Source organism: Propithecus coquereli, unplaced genomic scaffold (assembly GCF_000956105.1).
Source record: "Propithecus coquereli isolate 6110/MARCELLA unplaced genomic scaffold, Pcoq_1.0 Scaffold165, whole genome shotgun sequence".
Classification (NCBI taxonomy): domain Eukaryota; kingdom Metazoa; phylum Chordata; class Mammalia; order Primates; family Indriidae; genus Propithecus; species Propithecus coquereli.
Genome location: NW_012141080.1, coordinates 80,845 through 101,664, shown reverse-complemented (window position 1 = coordinate 101,664; position 20,820 = coordinate 80,845). Strand labels below are relative to the sequence as shown.

The window sequence follows — 20,820 nt, the reverse complement described above, 5'->3', positions numbered from 1 at the left end:
ATGTAGTGATGGTTTCATGGGTTTATACTTATCCCCAAACTCATAAAGTTGTACACATTAAATATGTACAACTTTTTGCATGTCAATTACACCTCCATAAAGGGTTAAAAAAAAAAAAAGAATTTCAACCAGCAAAAAGAGGAAGGGACACCAGGCCAAGCAGAAGCATGAGTAGATAATTAATGGTCAGAGAATGATGGAGCAGAGTAGGTTACATATAGCCTTGGATGTTGTACCAGATTATTCAGGCTTTATTGTGTAGAACTGTGCCGCTGAGAATGTCAATAAGGGATCATTACTTGTTTAAAATTGTCTCAAGTCAGAACTGCAGTCCCAATTTCATAAAAAAATACAGATTATATATAATATACAGATATTTAATATATACGCACACATGTATAATATGAAGATTATACATATGTACACATAAGCTTTTTAAAAAGACTAGAATGAGTTAAAATGGCCAACACTGATTGAAGATTTATTGCATTCTGGGTGTTCATGCATTATTTCATTTGATCCCCATGACAACCCTTTAAGACAAGTATTGCTATTATCCTTATTTTGCAGACAAGAACTGCAGTCCCTTGCCCACGTTCTCACATTTAGTAAGAGGCAATGCCAGGATCTGAACATTGCTTGGGTCTGTTTAATTCCAAAGTCCATCTTCTTCACCACGAAGGCCAACTCCTTCCAAAATGATTCACACTAACATGTCAACAGTGGTTACTTTTAGGTGGAGTGATCATATGGAACTATTTTCTATTTTGTACTTTTTCCTAAGCTTCTACAAGCAAAGTATATTATCTTTATATTTATGTTGTAAAATATAACACATTTAGAAAGACAGGCATAAAGCATAAATTTGCAGCTTAGTATACTGGCGAATAAACCCATGTAACCACCACCCACGTCAACAGCCCTCCTTCCCACATAAAGATAGCCCTCCTCCCGTCAACTTGGCACACCCTTTTTGTCTTTCAAATCACCACCTGATCACGTTATCTCCAAATGACACCGTTTGATCCTGCTCTTTTTGAATTTCATACAAATGGAATAAGACAGTCTGCATTCTGTTGGGTCTGGCTCCTTTCATTGAACGTTATGCTTTAAAGAATATGTTATTTTCATAATTTGAAAAAAGATCATTAGTGTTGCAAACTATTTTAAACCTGGAAACACACAGCGGCCTCCTCAGCCTGATACCTGCCCAGTTGGTATCTTCAAAGCAGGACCCAACCCCCTTAAAAACTAGGATTTGTTCTCTTTAAAGAGAGGAAATGGCTATGGCCAGAGGAAAGAGGGGTGAGGGCCCATAGCTGGTCCCCTCCCCTGTTCTCTCTGCCCTGTCAATGTCGTGGCCTTCTACCAGGCCAGCCCAGCCAACTGCCTCTAAGTGGATTATCCAATTCACGGCCAGGTTTTCCGAATCACTGTCTAGGTCCCCAATCATAGGTTTCTCTGCCAGGCGGGCAAGGCGACCTCTGGGGCAGAGGGAAGTCGCTGTGTTCCCTGGAGCTGCCTGGCCTTCTTTCCTTCCGGACAACCCAAGAGTCCTTCAACTTGGGAGATCTATGAAATGCACCCCCCACTTTCTTCTTCTTCCCTTCCATCTTTTCCTCCTCCTCCTGCCCTTCTTCTTTTCTTTCTACTTAAAAAATTTTCTGGACAGAAATTTGCAAACAAATACTAAAGTAGAGAGAATGGTATACTGAACCCGCATGGGACCAACCTCCAGCCTCAACAACGATCAACACGTGTCCCATCGTTTTTCTCCCATACCCCAACCCAGTTTTTCCTTATTCTTGCTGGATTATTTTGCAGCAAATCTAACATTTGTCATCTGTGCACACTTCAGTACATAGTTTAAAAATATAGGGTATCTTTTTAAAAACATAGCCAAAGCAAAATGATCGTAATTCCTTAACTGCATCAAATATCAAATTGGTCGATTTTTCCCATTTTATAAATATTTCTTTACAGTCATTCTGTTCAAATCAGGATTGAAACGAGGTCCACACATTGCATTTTGTTGAAATGTCCCTGGATTCTACGTCTCTTGCTATTATGGATTTGGTCACTGTGTCCAGGCCTTTTGGGGTTTACACATGTGGGAAATACAAACGGGGGTGTGTGTGTGTGTGTGTGTGTGTGTGTGTGTGTGCGCGCGCGCGTATGTGTTTAAAACAGAAGATATATGGTAAGTTTAGATGGGTATTTCTGATTCAAAATTTAAATTACAGAATTTTTCCTTGAACTCTTTAACTTTATACTTGCATCTCTTTTCTGTTATGCTGAAAATCTTGGTTCCTAATGACATCATTACTTCCTTGTTTTATTTTACTATATGTGTGTGTGAAATAGTTTTGGAATAATAATATTCATATTATTTTTAATGATATTTTTACTGACAACGGTTGATTTGAGTCCTTTTTTCCCCAGGATATATTCCGCTCTGGATGTACAGTTAAATTACTGTGTTTTAAAAGTCATTTGAAATAATTTCCCTTTGTCTGCTTCCAACTTGATGCACAATTAGGTTTACTTGTTTCATGTTTCTCTCTGGCTTCTGGGATTATTTCCATTTTTGAATTAATTATGTTTTGTAACATGCAAGACATTTTCACTGCTCAGAAGTCAAATCTCCAGAAAAGTTACTTTCCAAGAAGTCTAGCCTCTGTCCCTGTACCTTCCACATATTCCTTCCCTCCCCCATAGATAACTAGTTTTTAAAAATATATATTTTTATCAACAGTAATAATAATAATTAATAAGTAGGGTGGGAGGAAACTTTTGGAGGTGATGGATAGGTTTACGGCCTTGATGTAGTGATGGTTTCATGGGTTTATACTTATCCCCAAACTCATAAAGTTGTACACATTAAATATGTACAACTTTTTGCATGTCAATTACACCTCAGTCATTTGTGGCCGGGCGCGGTGGCTCACGCCTGTAATCCTAGCACTCTGGGAGGCCGAGGCGGGCGGATCGTTCTGAGCTCAGGAATTCCAGACCAGCCTGAGCAAGAGCGAGACCCCGTCTCTACCAAAAAATGGAAAGAAATTAATTGGACAGCTAAAAATATATGTAGAAAAAATTAGCCAGGCATGGTGGCGCGTGCCTACGGTCCCAGCTACTCGGGAGGCTGAGACAGAGGATTGCTTGAGCCCAGGAGTTTGAGGTTGCTGTGAGCTAGGCTGACGCCACGGCACTCTCCCCAGGCAAGAGAGTGAGACTCTGTCTCAAAAAAAACAAAAACAAAAACAAAAACAAAAAACAGAGTCATTTGTAAGAAGAGAGGTGATTTACCCATTTAGTGGATAAAGCAATAGGAAAAGAGGAAGGAATTTTTTCAAGAGCTCATAGCATTCAGAGACGTTTTCCACTGGCTACTTTTGGGTACTGACCTATTCGACGCGTTGGAACCCACACCCTGACATTCTGAGACTCTAAGTCTGAAGCAGGGTCGAGCAAGTATGTTTTTGCAAAGCTCCTCTGAGTGGCAACATGGTAGATAAACCACTAGTATAAGCCAGTCACACCCAGTCAGGCTTCTGTTGGAGCATTTCGAAGTAATTTGTTGCTGTGGGAACAAATCTTGCAACCAAAGCTCAGGACTATAAGGAACATGACCTTATTTTTCTTTAATACAACTTAATCTCTATTCTAATCTCTTGTAACACTGGAGAACAGGCACTAAATCTTGGCCAAAATGAGGACTCCCAACCTCGCTTCCCCAAAATGCATCTAAGTCCCCAGGATCCCCCCAGAGGTGGGGCTGGAGGAGATTTGATTCTTGCTGTCCCCTGGCCACTTCCACACACCAGCACAATTCAAAAAGAGCCTCTTAAAAGATACCTGGTCTCTGGTCCGTCCCCAGTCCCCAAGTTCTAAAAATCAGCCAGTTACCATGGCAGCTGCTGCTCAATTGAAACGTTCCCATTTATAGAAACTGGCTGAAAATATTTGAATCTGATAGGATCTGGTCACCGAGTGGAGGATATCGCTCCCCCAGACACAAAGGCTGACTTTTCCAGAAACCATGGAGAGTGCCTGGCCTGAGAGAGGGACCCAGGCCCTGACACCAGTCCACCACGTGACCACCAGCTGGTGTCCCACCCAGAAGACATTCCCTGCCTGCACTTAGGTTCTCTCACTCGACAACATCCAGCACCTTCTCTGTGGAGCAAGGCACTGAAGAGCAATGGTGAGCAGCAATGCTGAGCTCCTGTGGTCACCAAGGCAGTTTAGTTGGGGAGGCCAATAAGAAAACAATGCAGCGTGATAAAAACCATAAGAGTGGAAGTGTCGGGGCTGGGGAAGCACCGGACTGGATAGGAAGTCATGGGCATTTTCCAGGTGAAACCAGAGCGGAGTCTTGAAAGATGAGCAGGCATTAGCTGGGATGGGGCAGGGAGTGAAGAGGAAGAAGAAAGTGCTCCAGGCAGGGGGACAGCCCATGCAAAAGGGCACCTCAGGAGCTCAGTGACAGGCTCATGGAGAACGAGGGCAAAGGTGAGGAGAAATGTGGCTCTAGAAGAAGGGGGGGCAGATAAAGGAAGGCCCCTCGGTTCTCTGTGGGCTTCTGCCATCAGTGAGGCTGGGAGTCAGATGCAAGGATGTGAGCAGAAGGGGACCAGGTCGGAGAGGTGGCAGGGAGTGAGATCGTTGTCATAGGAACACAGAAAAGTGGGGTACTATTGTTCCACAATACAGATGAAGAAACTGAGGTTGAGGAACATGCCCAAACCTTTTCTAGGCAGAGCTGAGATTCAAACCCAGCCACTCAATCTTCAAACACGTGCCTCTCATTGATCCCTCATAGGATCTGTTGTCAAGGAGCTGTAGGTAACTTAGATTAATAAAATTCCAACCTTCCTAAAGTTCATCCCGAGCCCCAGTAATTCCACATTGAAAAGTGTAAGAGGATCCTCAAGGACTTGAGCAAAGATGTAGCTCCTTTGTTTATAATAGCAAGATGACTGGAAATAATACCTTCTCCCTAATAATAGGGAATTGGAAAATAAAGAGGTTAGGATACTTGAACGTAAAGGATGGATGGTGTGTGGTTTTTAAAAAGACATCACAGGAGAGTGCGCAATGACACGGGAGGATGGTCAACATATCTAACCGAAACTAAGCAATATGCACAGTAGGACCCCATTTTGTAATAAACGAATAATGCGTAAATACATGCAGAGGCAAAAGACTGGAAGGAAATAAACCAAAATGTTAATAATGGCTAACCCAAGGTGAGGGGTTGTGGGTAGTTGGTTTTTTTCTTTCTGTTTAGCCGCATTTAACGCAATGAATAGACATGACTTTTGCAAAAAAAAAAAAAAAAAAAAATTGTATGCGCATGCGCACACACGCATGCACGCACATACGCACGCAAAGCCAGCCAGAAAGGTTCCCAGGTTGGCCGGGCCACTGGGCTTGCGGGACCTGGGCTCCTCTGGCCACCACCGTCCTCTCCAACGTGCAGAAAACACGGCTCTGCACGTCACCATCAGAGTCAGGTTGGAGACCCTTAAAATGAGGCAGCTCCCTGGCCAGAACTGGAAAATTCGGGGCACACTGGCAGCCCCACCTCCCTTCTCTGCAAAGACTTCACAGTAGGGCACTGGAGGGGGGACTGCAGCGACACATCCGCGGGAGTGCCGGAGCATCAGGGTAATTAGCGCTCGACTTGTCAAAGGGCCTGGTGCTATTTTTAAAATCTTTCCGACACATTGGTTTCACAAAGGATTCCAGAGTCCTTCACCCAGTGCTTTAGGAAGGCAGATGAACCAATTAGTAACTTAGCGGACGGAGATCACCTGTCCTGGGACTTTAGGGGACGACGCATTCCCCCTCCCCGCCCGTACAGATGCCACCCTTCCTTCTGGAGATGACGGGGGAGTTAAAACAACCAGAACCTTCTCACCTGCTCCACTGTTTCTTTCACCCTGGGGGACACCTGGGGCCACTCACGGACCTGAGCAAGTGCAGGAATCCCCGCTGCAGGAGACGTAGAGCACCAAGCTTCCGGGGCTGCTGCCAAAGGTCAGCCAACTGTGGCGCTCGGACTAAACCCGGCCCACTTCCTGTTTCTGCAAATAAAGTTTTATTGGAACACAGCCACGCTCCTTCATTTACAGCCTGCCTGTGGCTGCTTTTGTGCCACAAAACAGCAGTTGGGTAGTTGTGACGGAGACTGCATGGCCCGCAAAGCCTAGAATATTTATTATCTGGCCCTGTGCAAAAGGTGAGACTCCCAGAAGCAGAACTTGAGACGAGGATTTGGGTGCAAGCAACTTATCAAGGAGATGCCACCAGGAGAAACCAGGAAGGGAGTGAGGGAGGCAGGACAGTGGAGGAAGGGGGACCAAGCAAGGGAGTGATATCAGGCAGGGTCCCAGCCCTGCCTGCTCCTGTGGGAGACCTTCCGGTCCCTTGCAGGTGAAGTGGCTCAGGTGGGCCCTGACGTAGGCAGCACAGGTGTGCGCTGTGAGAGGCAAAGCCCACAGAAGATGAGGGGTGCCCGGAACCTGTAACAGGGACTCGAGGGCACCCGGGCAGAGCTCTGAGAGCGTTTCCCTTGGCTGGCAATAAATGCTCCCATTTATCAAGCTTTCACGGCACGAGTCAGTGCGCTCAGCACCCCGCATGCTGTACAAAGTTCACTCCTTGGCACAGTCTGAGAGGTGGGAAGTGTAGGATGCCCACCTTGCAGCTGAGAATTACATGATCATGCAGGTGAGGTGCTCAGCCCAGCACAGACCTCGTAGAAAGCACTAGGAGGAAGGGACATGCATCTTGAATTTGGGCGTGTGCTGAGTTTGGGGGACACGGGGATCATTGGGAAATGCAGCGCGTGACGGTGAGAACTTCTAACAGAGCCCTCACTGGCGTTCCTATCTGGGGGGTCAGAGCAGGAGGCTCTGTGGAGTCTGCAGGAAGGAATGGGAGTGGCCGGGTTGGGGAAGGGGTTGTCCAACACAGGACACAGAGCACACAAAGTCGAGGCGAGGCGATGGGGACGACAAGTCACATTCTGGCAGCCTCCAGGAGTCTGGTGTAGGTGGAGTACAGGAAGAGCGGTGGTAGGGGGAGATGGGGCCAGAGGGAAGGACGGCTGCTCAGGGAACAGATCCCAGAAGACGGACAGCGGGTGAGGACGCTACATGGGAGCTCTGCGGGTGGGCTGGCCTTACAGAAAGCTCGTCCTGGTTTTGGTTGGGAGCACAACTTAGAGAACAGAGAGCAGATGGGGTAGAAAGCTTCCTGCCTGCAGCTGTCCAGCCAATTAAGGCCTGGAATAAGGACAACTGAGGCCACAGTCTATGGGATGCTGAACAGCGGTAGCCCGGCTGACCTGGCCCCGCTCTCCGCTGCGACTGACCTTCAGGTCCGGGCGGCACAGAGAAGGACAAAGGCACGCTGCTAGCTGAAGGTGAGCAGCGGGAACCCAGAGCACTGGAGGCCTGCAGAGCAAGCATCGAGGGCAGCAGAGGCACAGAGCCGGCTGTCACCTGTCCTGGGCACTGCCTTGGGGAAGCGGTGTCCCCACTGTCCTGACCTGTTCACAGAGTCCCTGTGCTCCCGGCGCTATCAAAGGAGCCTCACACCATCAAGGTTTAGAGTTCACGTCGGGGAGGTTCTGGGAGTCGCTAAGGAGGCTCGTGCTACTCATTCCCAGGTGGTTCATCCCCCAAACACTATTTATCTATTTTCTTTGGTGCTGGGCCCTGCAGCTGCTGCTCCCCTTTGTAATTACAATTATCTCTCCCTCCCCCTCCGCACCCCGACACCCCTGCACACACACACACACACACAAAAGCATATTTCCCAGGTCCTCAGATGCTACCACTCAGATTCATTCCTTTAGTCCAACCTCCCGGGAGAAGGTGGGTGCAGTACATTACGTCACCAGCACCTTTGTGTGAACTCATTAATCAGATTCTGCCCTGGGCATTAGAGGGGAAAGCTTACTGAGAGGGGTGGCATTTCGGCAGGAGAGTGGCTGGAAGCAGCGGGGAAGCAACTTTCCTTCTACCCATTCTTGATCAGCCTGATGCTCTTAGTCGGAGGCCAGCGAGCTTTCTGTGAAAATGACCAGACAGTAAATATTTTCAGCCTTGCGGGCCATCGAGTCTTCTGTCACAAGCACTCAGCTCTGCCACTGTGGTGCAAACGCAGCCGCAGACAGTGAGTGAAGAGATGAATGTTGTCGCTGTGTTCCAATAAAACTTCATTTGTGGACACTGAAAATTTGAATATCTTATAATTGTCACAAGAATACTGTTCCTCTTTTCATTGTTTCCAAGCATTTACAAACATAAAAGCCGTTCTTAGCTTGCAGACCACACAAACGCAGGCGTGGCCGGATGGGCCAGGAGCTGTAGTTTGCTGACCCCAAATCCTTTCCCTCCCTGTCCCAAGGCGTGCTCCACCAGGACCAGCCCTTCGTCTGTCTCTGTTGGGCACCTCCTTGTTCTGTGTGCTCTGTCCATGATCCCTGGGGACCTGCCTTCAAGTGTGGAGGCAATGACAGGGTGACAAATGGGCGGGCATGCAGGGAAGCCACCTGCGGCGGGTGCTGCAGACCAGTGGCCTTGGGGTGCATGTCAGGTGACTGAGCCCAGGTGGGCTCCATCTGCTCACCCCTCCCGGCCCACGTCTGATGTGTCAGGCGCCGTGGGGTTCATCTCCACACTTCTGGGACACTCTTAGGCACCTCTGCTGAGTTACCAAGGGTATTTATTGTTCTCATCACCATCTGTCTTTAGACAGATCGTTTCCATTAGTAAAAGTAACGGTACTCACTTCTCACTGCGTGCTTAGCCTGTGCCAGGCACCATGTAAACTCTCTGCGGCTGGTGTTCACGGAGTGGGCCGGGCTCCGTGTGAAGCACTTTACACGCAGTAGTGCTCGGGGACCTGTGGCTTCAGCACTATTATTATCTTCATTTTCTGGGCAAGAAAGCAGAGGCTAGAGAAGTGACCTACACTCTAAAGCCAGGTTCTTTGTTGGGGGGGTCCCCCAGCCCCTGCCTAGCTCACAGCCACTCTGCAAGATTGCGGTAGGATCCCACTTCCTCAGATGCAGAAATAGGAACCCTGAGAACTACAGTCTTGGTCCAAGTACACAGAGCTGCTAGCCGGTGGTGGGAGCACGCTTCGCTGGCACCCCACTGGCTCCCAGAGATGCTGGCGCCACCCAGCCCTCATGTGAAAACACGTTTCTAGAAGCTTCAGAAACTGGGATCCGACACTGAAGGTTTGGGTCTCCAACAAGTGGTGAGAGGCGAATTTTAGCCTGAGAGCGTGTCTCAGGTCGGATCTAAAAGCAGAGCCCGAGGTGGGGCGTCTCGTGCAGGTGAGTTAGTGTGGGAGGGCTCCCGAGAGGGGAGAAGGCTGGGGAGGGGAAGAAGCCAAGCGAAGGTGTGGGTTCTGCTGACGTCTGGCCCCAGCCTGATCCCACGGAGCGCTGGAGCACGGATGGTACTGCAGAGTGCCCTCACCAGAGGCAAGGGGCTGGGCCTTTATACCCCTCACCTGTCAGTCATTGGTTGTCCCGGGGAGGGGGTGGGGGAACATCTCTGGGCAAGGTGACAATTCTGCAGACAATGGTGCAGCCTTGAGCCTTAGCACCCAGCACGCACAGCCACTGGGGAACGGTGCACTGTTGTTAGAGGGGACCTCAGCACAGAGCGCCATTGGCATCTGCCATGAGCAGGAGACCCAGGAGGCCCAGACTCCTGCAAAATCACACGCCCTTCCCTCCCCTACCTTCTCTTTTGTTATCCTCCAGCCCTAGCTGGGCTGGGATGCGCTAGGCCCAGGCTTCCGGCTGCTGTATCAGACCATCGGCAATCACAGCTGGGTCTGAAGACTCCAGGAAGGGCCCAGTTTGGCCTCTTCTGGCCTCAGCCTGCTCGCCCGACCCCCTTCCCCTGGCTGCCGGCGAGGGGATTCCCACTGACGACGCACTTCGGGAAGGCAGCGCGGGAGCAGCTATGAGCCAGGCAGCTCCTGCACACCAGACGGTGCCGCGGCCACCAGCAGGGCCAGCAGCTGCCTCCGGAGGGCAGCCCGCGTGGGCTGGTTGCCCGGCACTCAATTGCCAGGAGCTGAGCGGCCAGGTCTGTGCATGGGGTCATTTCTAGAGCCTCTAGGGGTCCTGACTCCATAAGCAGAAACATCCACATCCTCTTCCACTCTTCTGCCTTCCATTCATTCCTTTATTCACTCAACAGCCACTCTCGGAGTGCGCACGGGCCACGAACTGTGCTGTGAGCTGGGAAAGCGATGAGCGAAATAGACAAGGTCCCTACTTCCGTTCCAGCGGGGCAGATGAACGAGACCCGGCGCAGCAGGGTCACTCACATAGGCGTGCGAGGAAAATGCAGTTCTTCTGTTTTCCCGTAACTGGTCTGACCTTCCTCGAGTGCCCCACCCTGCTGGGAAGGGGGGCTGGAGGTGAGGAACCCTTTAAACTTGCCAATTTATGGTGCTTGCCAATATGTCCATCTTAAGAGGAGCTACTTTTGCTTTTGGTGAGACCAGCGATCCAGGACTGGAAATGCAAGGCCATGGATGCCTTCAGCCTTGGAGCCACCACCTCTGCCCTGAGTGGCCACTGGGCACGAAAGCAGGGGGAGGTAGGTTTGGAGATGGCCCCAGAGGGCCCCCACGGCAAAGAGCAACCAAGTGTGGGAGACCCGGCCCTGTGCAGTCTCGATACCCAGCGATTCCCAAACTCTCCTCTCCAGCCCAGACCTCTCCTTCAAGCTCTGGGTCCACAAGTCCGTCTGCCTGGTCCATGCCTTCCCTTAGATCATGCGTTAGTCAGCCAGACTTCTATAACAAATATACCACGGACAGGGTGGCTTACACAACAGAAAATTATCGCCTGATTCAAGTCCAAGATTAAGGGGCCAGCAGATCTGGCGTCCGGTGAGGACCCACGTCCTGGTTTGCAGATTGCCGTCTTCTCGTGGTGTTCACGTGGCAGAGGGAGAGGGGGAGAGAGCCTGTGTCTCCTCCTTTTTACAAGGGCGTCATCCTACATCCTCCACCCTCACGACCTAATCACCTCCCAGAGGCCCCACCCACCTCCACATACCATCACATTGAGGGTGAGGCTTCAACATGTGAATTACAAAGGGACACAAATATTCAGTCCACAGCAGATAGATTCAACGATAACTCCAATTCAACACGTCCGCCACAAACGGGGGTGTCTCAACCAAATCAGTTCCTCCACCATGGAGCCTTGGGGCACGGCGTTGAAATCCCAGGAATGCTCACCTCCTCCCTTCTCCCGGTTCCTTCACTCTCAGATAAGGTCGGATCGTGTGTACACTCTGTTTTCACTTATCCATTCAAGTGTGTGGTTTGATCAATGTCTGTCTCCTCCGCTAGACTTTAAACTCCTGAAGGGTGGAACCATTTCTGTCCTGCTAACCATTGAATCCCTAGGGCCTAGTACAGTGCCTGGCACAAAGTAGATGGTGAATCAATATTTTTGGACAGCATGAATGAATAAAATCTTAAATGAACTCATGAGCGAACGAAATGCAGCCCTTGTCTCTTAGCGTCTCATTCCGACATCCCTGCTACATTCTGGGGAGTCCTGGAAGTGGGACACTGCCCCTCTAGGGACACTTTTCCCATCCTTGGTAAGAGGATCCAAATTCCAGGCCACCTGGAAGTCCTGTTCTGGCAGGAAATAGAGCAAATTATTTGCAGATCAAGCCCAGGCAGGGCTCCCTGCCAGGTCCCCAAGCAGAGCCAAGCCCGCCTCGTACGGACGCCCTGCAGATTTGGAATCATTTGCCGCTATGATTCCTTTTGTCCTCCTTGCCTGAGTCTTGCCTTTCTCTTTCCCTCCACCTCCTTTCTTTAGCGATCCCGTCTCAGCTCATGGAGAGAGATTACCAGCTTCCAGCTCAGCTCAGAGGTGACCGAGGGACTCATCTAGATTTGCAAAGCAGATTGGTAGATCTAGAACCCGGTTGTTCTGAGACCCCACCCAATAATAAAGAGAAAAAAAGCGGCCACCATCCATCTCTTCTGTGCCAGCCACTGTGCTTAGTAACTTATATCACCATTTTATTGAATCATAACAATCCTCCTACATAGGTGCTATGAGGGTCCTCATCTGATAGAAGAAGAAACTAAAGCTTGGAGAATTTAGATGGCACCTAGAATTCATGTGCTAGATTAGGGATCAGTAAACTATGTCGCACAGGCCAAAGCCAGCCCACCACATGTTTTTTTTTTAAAAGAAGCGTTACTGAAACAGAGTCATGTTCCTTTGTTTAAGTATCATCTGTGGCTGCTTTTGTGCTAAATAGTAGAATCGAATAGTTGAGACAGAGAATCTATAGGCTGCGAAGCCAAAAACATGTACTGTCTGGCCCTTTACAAAAAAAAGTTTGCCAACCCATGTTTTAGATGACTCCATCACTAGGCTCTCCCTTTTATATTTGGATCCATTGGTCAAGTTTACAGCCAACATGTCCCACTGCCTGTTTGAGATTTCCATGTTGAGCACCCAATGCTAGAGGTGTCAATTAATGCCGCCGTGCCCATAGCTGCTCCTAAGGGAAACGGGGCCCTCTCTGCACAGCTCACCGCCCCCCAACCATTGCCTCCAGCCACAGCTGACTAGACCAAGGGATGGGTGCCTGACCCTAGGTGGCCTCACACAGCTATGATTTCAATGGCGTGGCTTAAAAAGATGAGCCAGACCAATCAGATTCTTTCTTTGGGGATTTGGGACAGGGAAACAGGGAGGCCATGGCCATTAGGGCAAATGGAAGGGTGAGAGTCTTGAGGACAAGTTGGGGCTGGTGACTGTGAAAGGTAAGGTTGTAAGGAAAATTGCCGGGAGGGAGAGAAGAAAACAGAGGAGCTGCACATGTGGAGACAGAATCTGTGAAGGAGTGGCCCCAATGCTCTAGGAGGAAGAGGGAGAGAGAAGCTTTGGCTCCCAAAGGTTGCCCAGTTCCAGCTCCCATGAGGACAATTGTCCTCTTTATGGATCATCACTTAGGGCTTTTTTGGTTGCAAATGAAAGAAAACCTTCCATAAATGAGCTTAAACACTCATGGGTATATGTTGATTCATATAACTGAAAAGTACAAAGGGACTTCAGGCTTAGCTTGATCCAGCAGTTCCAACGATGTCACCCATGATATGATTTCTTGTAGTCTCTCTACCCCCCTTTTTCAATATTGCCTTCATCCTCAGCCTCCATTCTGCACCTTCGCACATCTCTGGCTACTCCGGACTCTTCACTCATGGTGTCAAGATGGCTGCAGCAATTCCAGGCCTCACAGCTTCATACCAGACTGTCTGCAAATAGGGAGTGCCAAGAACTCCTTCACATTCTGGGATATGAGCTCTCATTGCCTCTCCCTGAACCAACTGCTTTGGACAGGGTGGGGTTGGGCTGTGCTCATAGGATTAGACTCCCCATCACTTGCTTGCAGTTTTCTCCTTTGGAGTAACATTTGAATGTTTATTATATCCCAAGCCCTGCATCACCCTTTACATGCAGAGGTAATGACCTCCCTTAATGTTCCCAAAGCCTATGTGGTAGTTACTAGGATTATCCCCATTTTACCAATGAGGAAATCAAAGCTCAGAGAGGGTGGACACCTTGCCCAGGGTCACACAGCCAACATGGGGCAGAACTGGCGATGCGCAGCAGATCCAGTTGCTGAAAGGGGCCTGTGAGATTCTGGAGCCTGAGCCCTCAGGTGTGCCCCTGCCTGTTGGGGGAGGGTCACTGAACAGCCCCCAGCCACTGCTATTCCACCTCCCGTTGCTACCATGGTGACCCAAAAACCCTGTGCGCAGAGGGAGTCGTCCACAGATCTCAAGCTTCAGACCGAGTTATTCAAAAGTCCTGCTCCCACCTCTGGGTTCCTCTGGGTTCTCTATTCTCCCCACCACCTCATCCGTTTCCATGGAAACTGCTGGGCTCCGGCATCCCTTTCATCCTCCTTTCTGGGAAGCAAGGCCAGCTCTCTGGCACTCCGATAGTTAGGCCTGACCATTATAAAGACCAAAGAAGCAATATCCGAAAGAAATGTTTCCAGGCAGAGGGAGGAACCAGGTCGGGTTTCTTATTTTTTCTTTGATGTGCTCCAAAATAACACCAGGTGTTCTGCGGAGCTCTGCCAATTACCGCGGCCCGGTGGATACTGGCTGGAAAGTTGTTTGTCATCTGTTCTCTGGCATCTCACCATCTCACAGTCACCAGGCCTCCCTCCCTTCTTGGGAGAGGGATTCTGGGGGCCCGGGGCAGAGGGCCAGTGTCGGGCAAGTCTTCCTGCCAATCCTTGGTGCCGGATGGCGCACTCAGGATGCAGCTGGTGGGCTGTGGATGCAAAAGGGTGGTTCTCAACCTGCTCCTCTGGAGGAGGAGGAAGCAGCCATCAGGGCATCCTGGAAACGGTGGACGTGGCATCTCTCCTTGCCACCGGGAGGCGCCCTGTGGCTCCAGCGGCCAGGGTCCGGGAAGAACTTTATACATAGTGCCCAGGAGCTTGGCACCTGGTCCCCAAGGGCTCCATATTCAGGGAAACTGGAGGAGCCAAAGTGTTCTCGATCGGTTCTAGGTCTTGGCTGGGTGTTAATCTCTCTGTGTCTTGGTTTTCTTGTCTTTAGAATGGGCCCTATTCTTGCACTGCACACCTCATAGGCTAGCTGTGAGGACCAAACACAGCAAGATACATCAAAGCCCTTTGTAAAGGCATTTAAAGCTATCCTTGTGGACACCACGACCACTACCACCATCATCATCATCATTGTAATAAAACTTGAGGGGCAGTTCTGGAGGGAGGGCAAGACCTCGGACACGGAAAAATACCGACGAGGGCCCCAATTCATGGAGACGTAAGCATGAGTCTGTCTCTACTGTTCCTGCTTTAGAACACGCTCAACTGTCTCTTGACGATTTCTTCATCTGAGTCTGTGTTTGTCCCACACGTTCAGTTATCTAAACTTGGTCCGGTCCAGCTTAAAACTCCCATCTCTTCTCCAGTTCAAAGCTCTCCTGCTGCCCCACAGCAACGTGGACGAGGGGCCCCAGAGTTAAGCCTGGAGAGCGAGGAAGGCTGGCCCTGAGACAGCTCCTCCTTGGGTGGAGAGGAAGAGATTGTTCTACCTATCTGGTCCTGTGGGTTGCAGGGGCATCCCGGGCTCTGGCCACCGCTGCTGGTCTCTGGGGAGCTAGACGGCCTCCGCACAGCAGAGTAAAGGTTTCCTGGAACAGTTTCAGCTCCGTCCTAGCGTCCTTCAACAACCAGGACATCCTGAACACCTGCAGGTTTAGGCTTAGGCACCTCCTTTAAACTCCACGCACCTCTTCCAGGAGCCATAGCAACCTCCAAAGGCTGCATAGAACTGTGGTGGCTGCTGTCTTCCTGCTAGACGCAGGATAGCACGGTCACGGCTGCTCCCACAGGCCTTCAGCCAGCCCTAAGTCAGAAGCAAGCTCCAGCCCTTCTTCACGTGGGGCCCAAACTCCAGAATTCTGCCCACTCTGGCGCCAGGTGGCTCACCAGCGTCCCCTTACTGCAGGCATCTGGAGGAGTTTTCTGGAGGTCCCCCCAACAAGACATGGCTTCAGGGGAGCCACAAATGCTGCACCCCGCTCCTGACAAAGCCAAGGTTCCTCCCTCTCTCCGCAACCCAGGCCACCCCTTTGATAGCCCGTGGCCTTGGCTGGCAGTGGCGGGGGTAGGGGCAGGGGCAGGACAGGCTGAGCGAGCCACACAGATAGGAGGTGTCTGGCTCTTGCGTTTCCAGGTGTGGCCTGAGTGCCACTATTTCAGAACAACAAGAAAAATTCCTCCTAACGTCCGGTGTTAGTAACGAGACCCACCTTTTAATTAAGCACTTAACTGGGGCTCTTGCTAGCTAACCCCTTGATTACGTTATTTTGGGTCCTTACGTGGACTTTGTGAGACGAGTATTATTGTTACCTTGATTTTGACTAAGGTTCAAAGAGGCGAAGTAGCTTGCCCAGGGCCCTCCCAACCGGCAAGTGGGTTTTGAACACATGTCCCTTTGCCCCCAGGGCAGGAACTTAGAACTCCTACATGTGACTGCAGGACTCAACTTGAGGACAAAGGACCGAGGGACTTGCTTCGGCTCTTCTGTCCTCCGTGGGCACGTGTCTGGGAGAGCCAGCGATGAGCTCTCTCACCCCACAGATCCAGGGCAGGGGAGGGGGCGGAAGGCAAGTCCGAGGAGCCTGAATGACAGGTGTCGGAGCTGACAGGCTGAGCTCACAGTGGTTAAGAGCTTGTGTTCCGGAGACAGCATCTGTCTCGGCCTCACTTTGGGGTCGACCCCTCCAGGAGCCATCAGCTACCCCAGGGGAGGGACGCTGACCAAGAAATTTCTTGCCAAGCCAACCACTGATCACTGGCTCCATGAAGGGCAGTGGGAGCTCTAACTCATTCAATCCTCAGAACAATTCTAAGGATGCCCATTTTGCAGAAGAGAACTATTGAGGCACAGACAGGTTGTATAACTTACCCAAGGCCGCACAGCTTATTCTAAGATTCAGACCCAAGCAGCCTGGTTCCAGAGTGCCTGCTCCTAACCACTGAGCCATCCTCTCTAGAGGCAGGGCAAGAGACCCAGTGGCTGTAGTGAATTTCTCAGCCCAGGACTCTCCTTTGGCAGCAAGGCACAAGGGGACATCTGAAGCTAGCTTTTCATGACTCCTCTCTCCCCGTCTGTTCTTGCAAGTAACTCTAAACACGTTTGAACTGGGCAAAAAACAAGTGATTTTGGAACCTGCACTCAGTATTGCCCCTTGAAGGCTCACTCTGGCCTCACCCTTCCCCCTAAAGGACCACTGTCCCCCTCTCCCCTAGCGACCTCCTTTTGGTTCTTGCCTCCTTCCCTTTTGCTCTCCCTTGGAAGGCAGCTCAGCTAACACTCATTAGCACCTGTTAATGAGCATGGATTGGTGTCTCAGTCACTCTGTGGTGGAGAGGGGACAAAGGAGGAATGATGCTGTCATTCTGGGGTTAAGGTGTATGCAAGGCCAGAACAAATTCCACCTCCCACCCCCACCCCCACCACCGGCTCAGATCACCAGAGAGGATGGGGAGGGGACCCACTGTCCTGCTTGGGGAGTCTCGTCTGCTGTCCTCAGGATGTGCTCTCAGTAGCTGCTTCTGTCCAGCTGAGAACATCCCTAGGTCAGAGCTGGACAGTGTTCTCTGCCCACCAGAGTGGGCAAATTCCAACGATGCCCCTAGGTGGACGAGGTTAAGACCTAGTCTGGTAGGATCTAATTCTGCCACCCCTTAGCCAAATGTCTAAAAGCCCCCAGAGCACGTCCAGGGTGAGCCAAGTACCAGCGGTGGGGGAGGCTCCCAGGGAAAGGACATACCGAGACCGAACAGACGGTGCAAGCCCCTCCCCCACTGCCACCCGAATGCTCCCTGGGCATGCTGATTCCAGCTGCTCCCCTCTAAAGCCTGGAGAACGCGTGGTCTCTCCACGAGTCTGGGCCCCAGTAAGCGGCCATGCGGAGCGTGGAAAGAGTTCTGGGTTCAAATTCTAGCTTTGCCACTTAATTGCTGGGTAAGTCGTTAGATCATTTTAAGTCTCAAGCCCCTCATCAGAAAAGTGGTCCCTGCTCTTCCTGCTGTGGGAGGGTCAGGTGAGAGGAGAGGCATGAGAGAGGCCTCGTGAACTCCGAAGTCCGAGTGCTAAATATTTGTCAACTTCATATTGGCATTACTACTCGTGTTGTTACTACCGATACTATTACTGCTACTGCTAGCAATAATACGCGGTGGCTGCACTCGAGATGGTCAGAGGGAAGGCGAGGGCAGCCTCTCTCCCATTTTCTCCGAAGAGGCTCCAGTGTCCCCGGGCAGGCGCGGAGCGGTCCGGGCGCAGACGTGCTGGCCCCCCGGGGACCCAGGCCGAGCCCCTCGCGACCGCCCCCGCCGCGCCGCGCCCCGGCCGGATTCCCTGAGCGCGCGCGCCCCCTGCCGGCGCCAGGGCGCGGGCGCAGGCGCGGCGCGTATATAAGGGCGGCGTGGCGCGGGCAGAGAGCCCAGCCCGAGCAGAGCCGGCGCCGAGCGCGAGCGCGGTGCTGCCAGAGGTCTCCGAGCCGCTCGCCATGGCTGGCGCGCAGCAGCAGCCCCCTTACCTGCACCTGGCCGAGCTGACGGCGTCCCAGTTCCTGGAGATCTGGAAGCACTTTGACGCAGACGGTCAGTAAAGCTCCCAACTTCTATGCCCGTCGGCCCCCAGGGGACCTGCGGTGGAGGGGCGGGGGGCATTGCTGGATGCAGGTAGGTGGATGTTGGACCCCACGGGGTGTTCTGGTCGCCGAGCCTGCTGGAGTAGGGAGGTCTCAAGTTTAGGAGACATCCGGCTGCCTCTGGTGACAAGTGCCAGTAACTTTTCTTCCCTGGCATAGACGACACAGAGCCCACCCGCTTTTGCAGCCTAATTCTGGGCAAGTTGGCGCTTTCCCAGAGAGGAGGCCTGGGCTGGAGATGCTCTCCAAGATTCTCCCTGCCATCCCCGCCACCTCTCCCTGCAGGGTAACTCCTGCCTTCAGCTGCCGCAGCCACAGGTCTCAGAAGCCCACTCATTTCTTCCCCTTTTACGGAGTGCCCCGTTAGCCCTGTCACCATTCTGGAGGCCGGGTCAAGCTGTGGGATCGTGGAGAGAAACCCTTGGCCTCCGCGGCCTGGCTGGCCGGGAGCAGGAGTGGAGACCGCATGTGGGACCCTGAACACCCTCCTGGGCCTCCTTCCTCCATTTGCCATTCCCCATGGGCATGTGGGCCTCCCAGCCACAGTGGCAGTGGGTGTGGCGGGGGCAGGATTAGGGCTGGCCCCGGACCTGTTCCCTCATGGTGATCGTCTGTCTCAGGTTGCTTTTGATCACTCTGTGAGGGCCAGGGAGATAATCTTAAATGCCTCGGTGACCAACTCTGCTCTGTGTGGTCTTGACATTGACTCACCCCAAAATCAAGGGCCACACGGAGTGACGTTTGGAGGTAGCTCCCAGCGCTGGCATTCCAAGAGTCTGTGGTGGCCTGACTTTCAGCATAAAGGGAGACCTCCCCCTTTAAAGGCTTATAATATTACTAGACTTTTCCTTATCCCTCCAAAAAATAAAAGTGAGCGATTTCCCTCTCTGAGGTTCTAAGATGGGCATCCAAAATGCTCTGGCATCTCAGACCCGTTGGCAGGGTGGTGGCTCAGGTGTTTATCCCGGGGTTGAGAGCGAGGGGGCTGGGGAACAGAGGGAATATCAGATGGTGGCTCACTCCATTCTTCCTCCTCCCTCCCTCACCTCGGCACGGCGTGGAGGTGGCTGAACAGAGATCTGCCTGGAGTGCCATGGGGAGGCAGGGGTTAATGACCGGGGATGCTAATGGTGAAATTTGGTTTCCTTGGAGCCAACTGAGAAAGCTGGAGGGGCAGAGGACTGGGCATCTGAATACCTGGGTTGGGACTGTGTCGTGTCCATGGATTACTGAAGGAGGTGGGAAGGTTGTTAAATCTGTAAAATGGAGCCAAGAAGGGGTTGTATTTCCAATCCCCGGCTCGTGCCATAAAACTCCCTTGGTAAAAAGGGCTATAATAGGATTGCAGCCTCTTAGTATTCCAGATGACATGCCCATTCCCTAAGGATGCGCCTGCCAGTTTATCTGCACCAGAGACTTGCATGATTCAAGGAAAGTTACCAGGCGGCCAAGGTTATACCATTGGCCTCCTGCTAGATGAGTCAGCTGTAAACAGAGGACTCCTCAATTCTACTTTTCTCCGTGCTCCTGTGGACAACCGGTAGCGCTCTCAATAATCATGCAGATCCTTACGTTTATCCAAGACACTGTACTTTTCTAAACACAATTGCACCTTCCTGCGTCCCGCACCATGAGGCTGCTGGGCGCACCACGACCTCCCTTGTGCAGATGAGGAAACAGACACAGGGAGTGACTTACGCGAGGTCGTGTAGCAAGTTAGTGGAGGGGGGGACTGGTTGCAGCCAGCACTATTTCCTCACTCCGGTTTCTGGGCACCTGCTTGGGTTGGAAGAGGGTCTCTTCCCACAATGATAGGTATAAGTCTCCCTCCCATTCTCCCAGGAGGAGCCCCCAACCCAGCCTCTGAGACGATGGGCAGTTCCTTTTATCCCGGAAAGGTGGGTCCTTGGCTTGGCTGGGATATAGCTAAGCTACCGCTTGACCCAAGAGTCTTTAAAGCCCCCCCGAAGCCATGGTGCCTCTGGCTCCCTCCTGCTCCTGTGTGAACGGGCAGCTTGGTGCTTGCTTTGTGCATCCTTGTCCACTGGGCTTCCCATTGCGGGTCCCAGCTCAGGGACGTCTCAAGGAGGGACCATGGATTAAATGCCCGAGATGGAAGAGAGGCGATTGGGGAAAATCCTTATGCAGCCAAACTGGAATTTCACGCAAGGATCCAAAATTAGGCTTCGGGCCGCCTTGCTCCACACCTTCACTTCTGACCGTGCTCATTCCCTGGCCCTCCCTTTCTGAGCGCCCAATGCCTTGCCACCTGAGCTGCTCTCCGTCCTATCTCGGCCTCTCTCCTACCAACTCTGGCTTCTGTTTTCAACCTCGGGTTTCTTCCCAACTCTGAGAGTCCCCTGCTGCTCCTTAGCTTAAAGACTTCTGGGAGAACTCTCCTTTGCAGCTCACCAGGCCCCTGGAGAGCGGCGCTGGAGCCCAATTAATCACAGCCACCAGGGAGCGGGTGCGCCTCCCCACCCCCTTCTGGACTCCCGTAGAAAACAAAGACAAGGAGACCT

At 51.6% G+C, this 20,820-nt stretch overlaps 1 protein-coding gene across 2 annotated transcripts in view; it reads left to right on the top strand.

Annotated features, from left to right (window-relative positions):
- The first annotated feature begins 18,080 nt into the window (after positions 1 to 18,080).
- Positions 18,081 to 20,820, top strand: part of CALB2 (calbindin 2) — a 41,667-nt gene continuing 38,927 nt past the window's right edge. Inside the window, exon 1 of one of the 2 annotated variants that reach the window (XM_012641520.1) lies at positions 18,081 to 18,248. In XM_012641520.1, coding sequence (XP_012496974.1) covers positions 18,155 to 18,248 — 94 coding nt within the window. In that variant the 5' untranslated portion in view covers positions 18,081 to 18,154. The remainder of the gene's footprint in view (positions 18,249 to 20,820) is intronic. The other variant, XM_012641521.1, reaches the window with a different exon arrangement.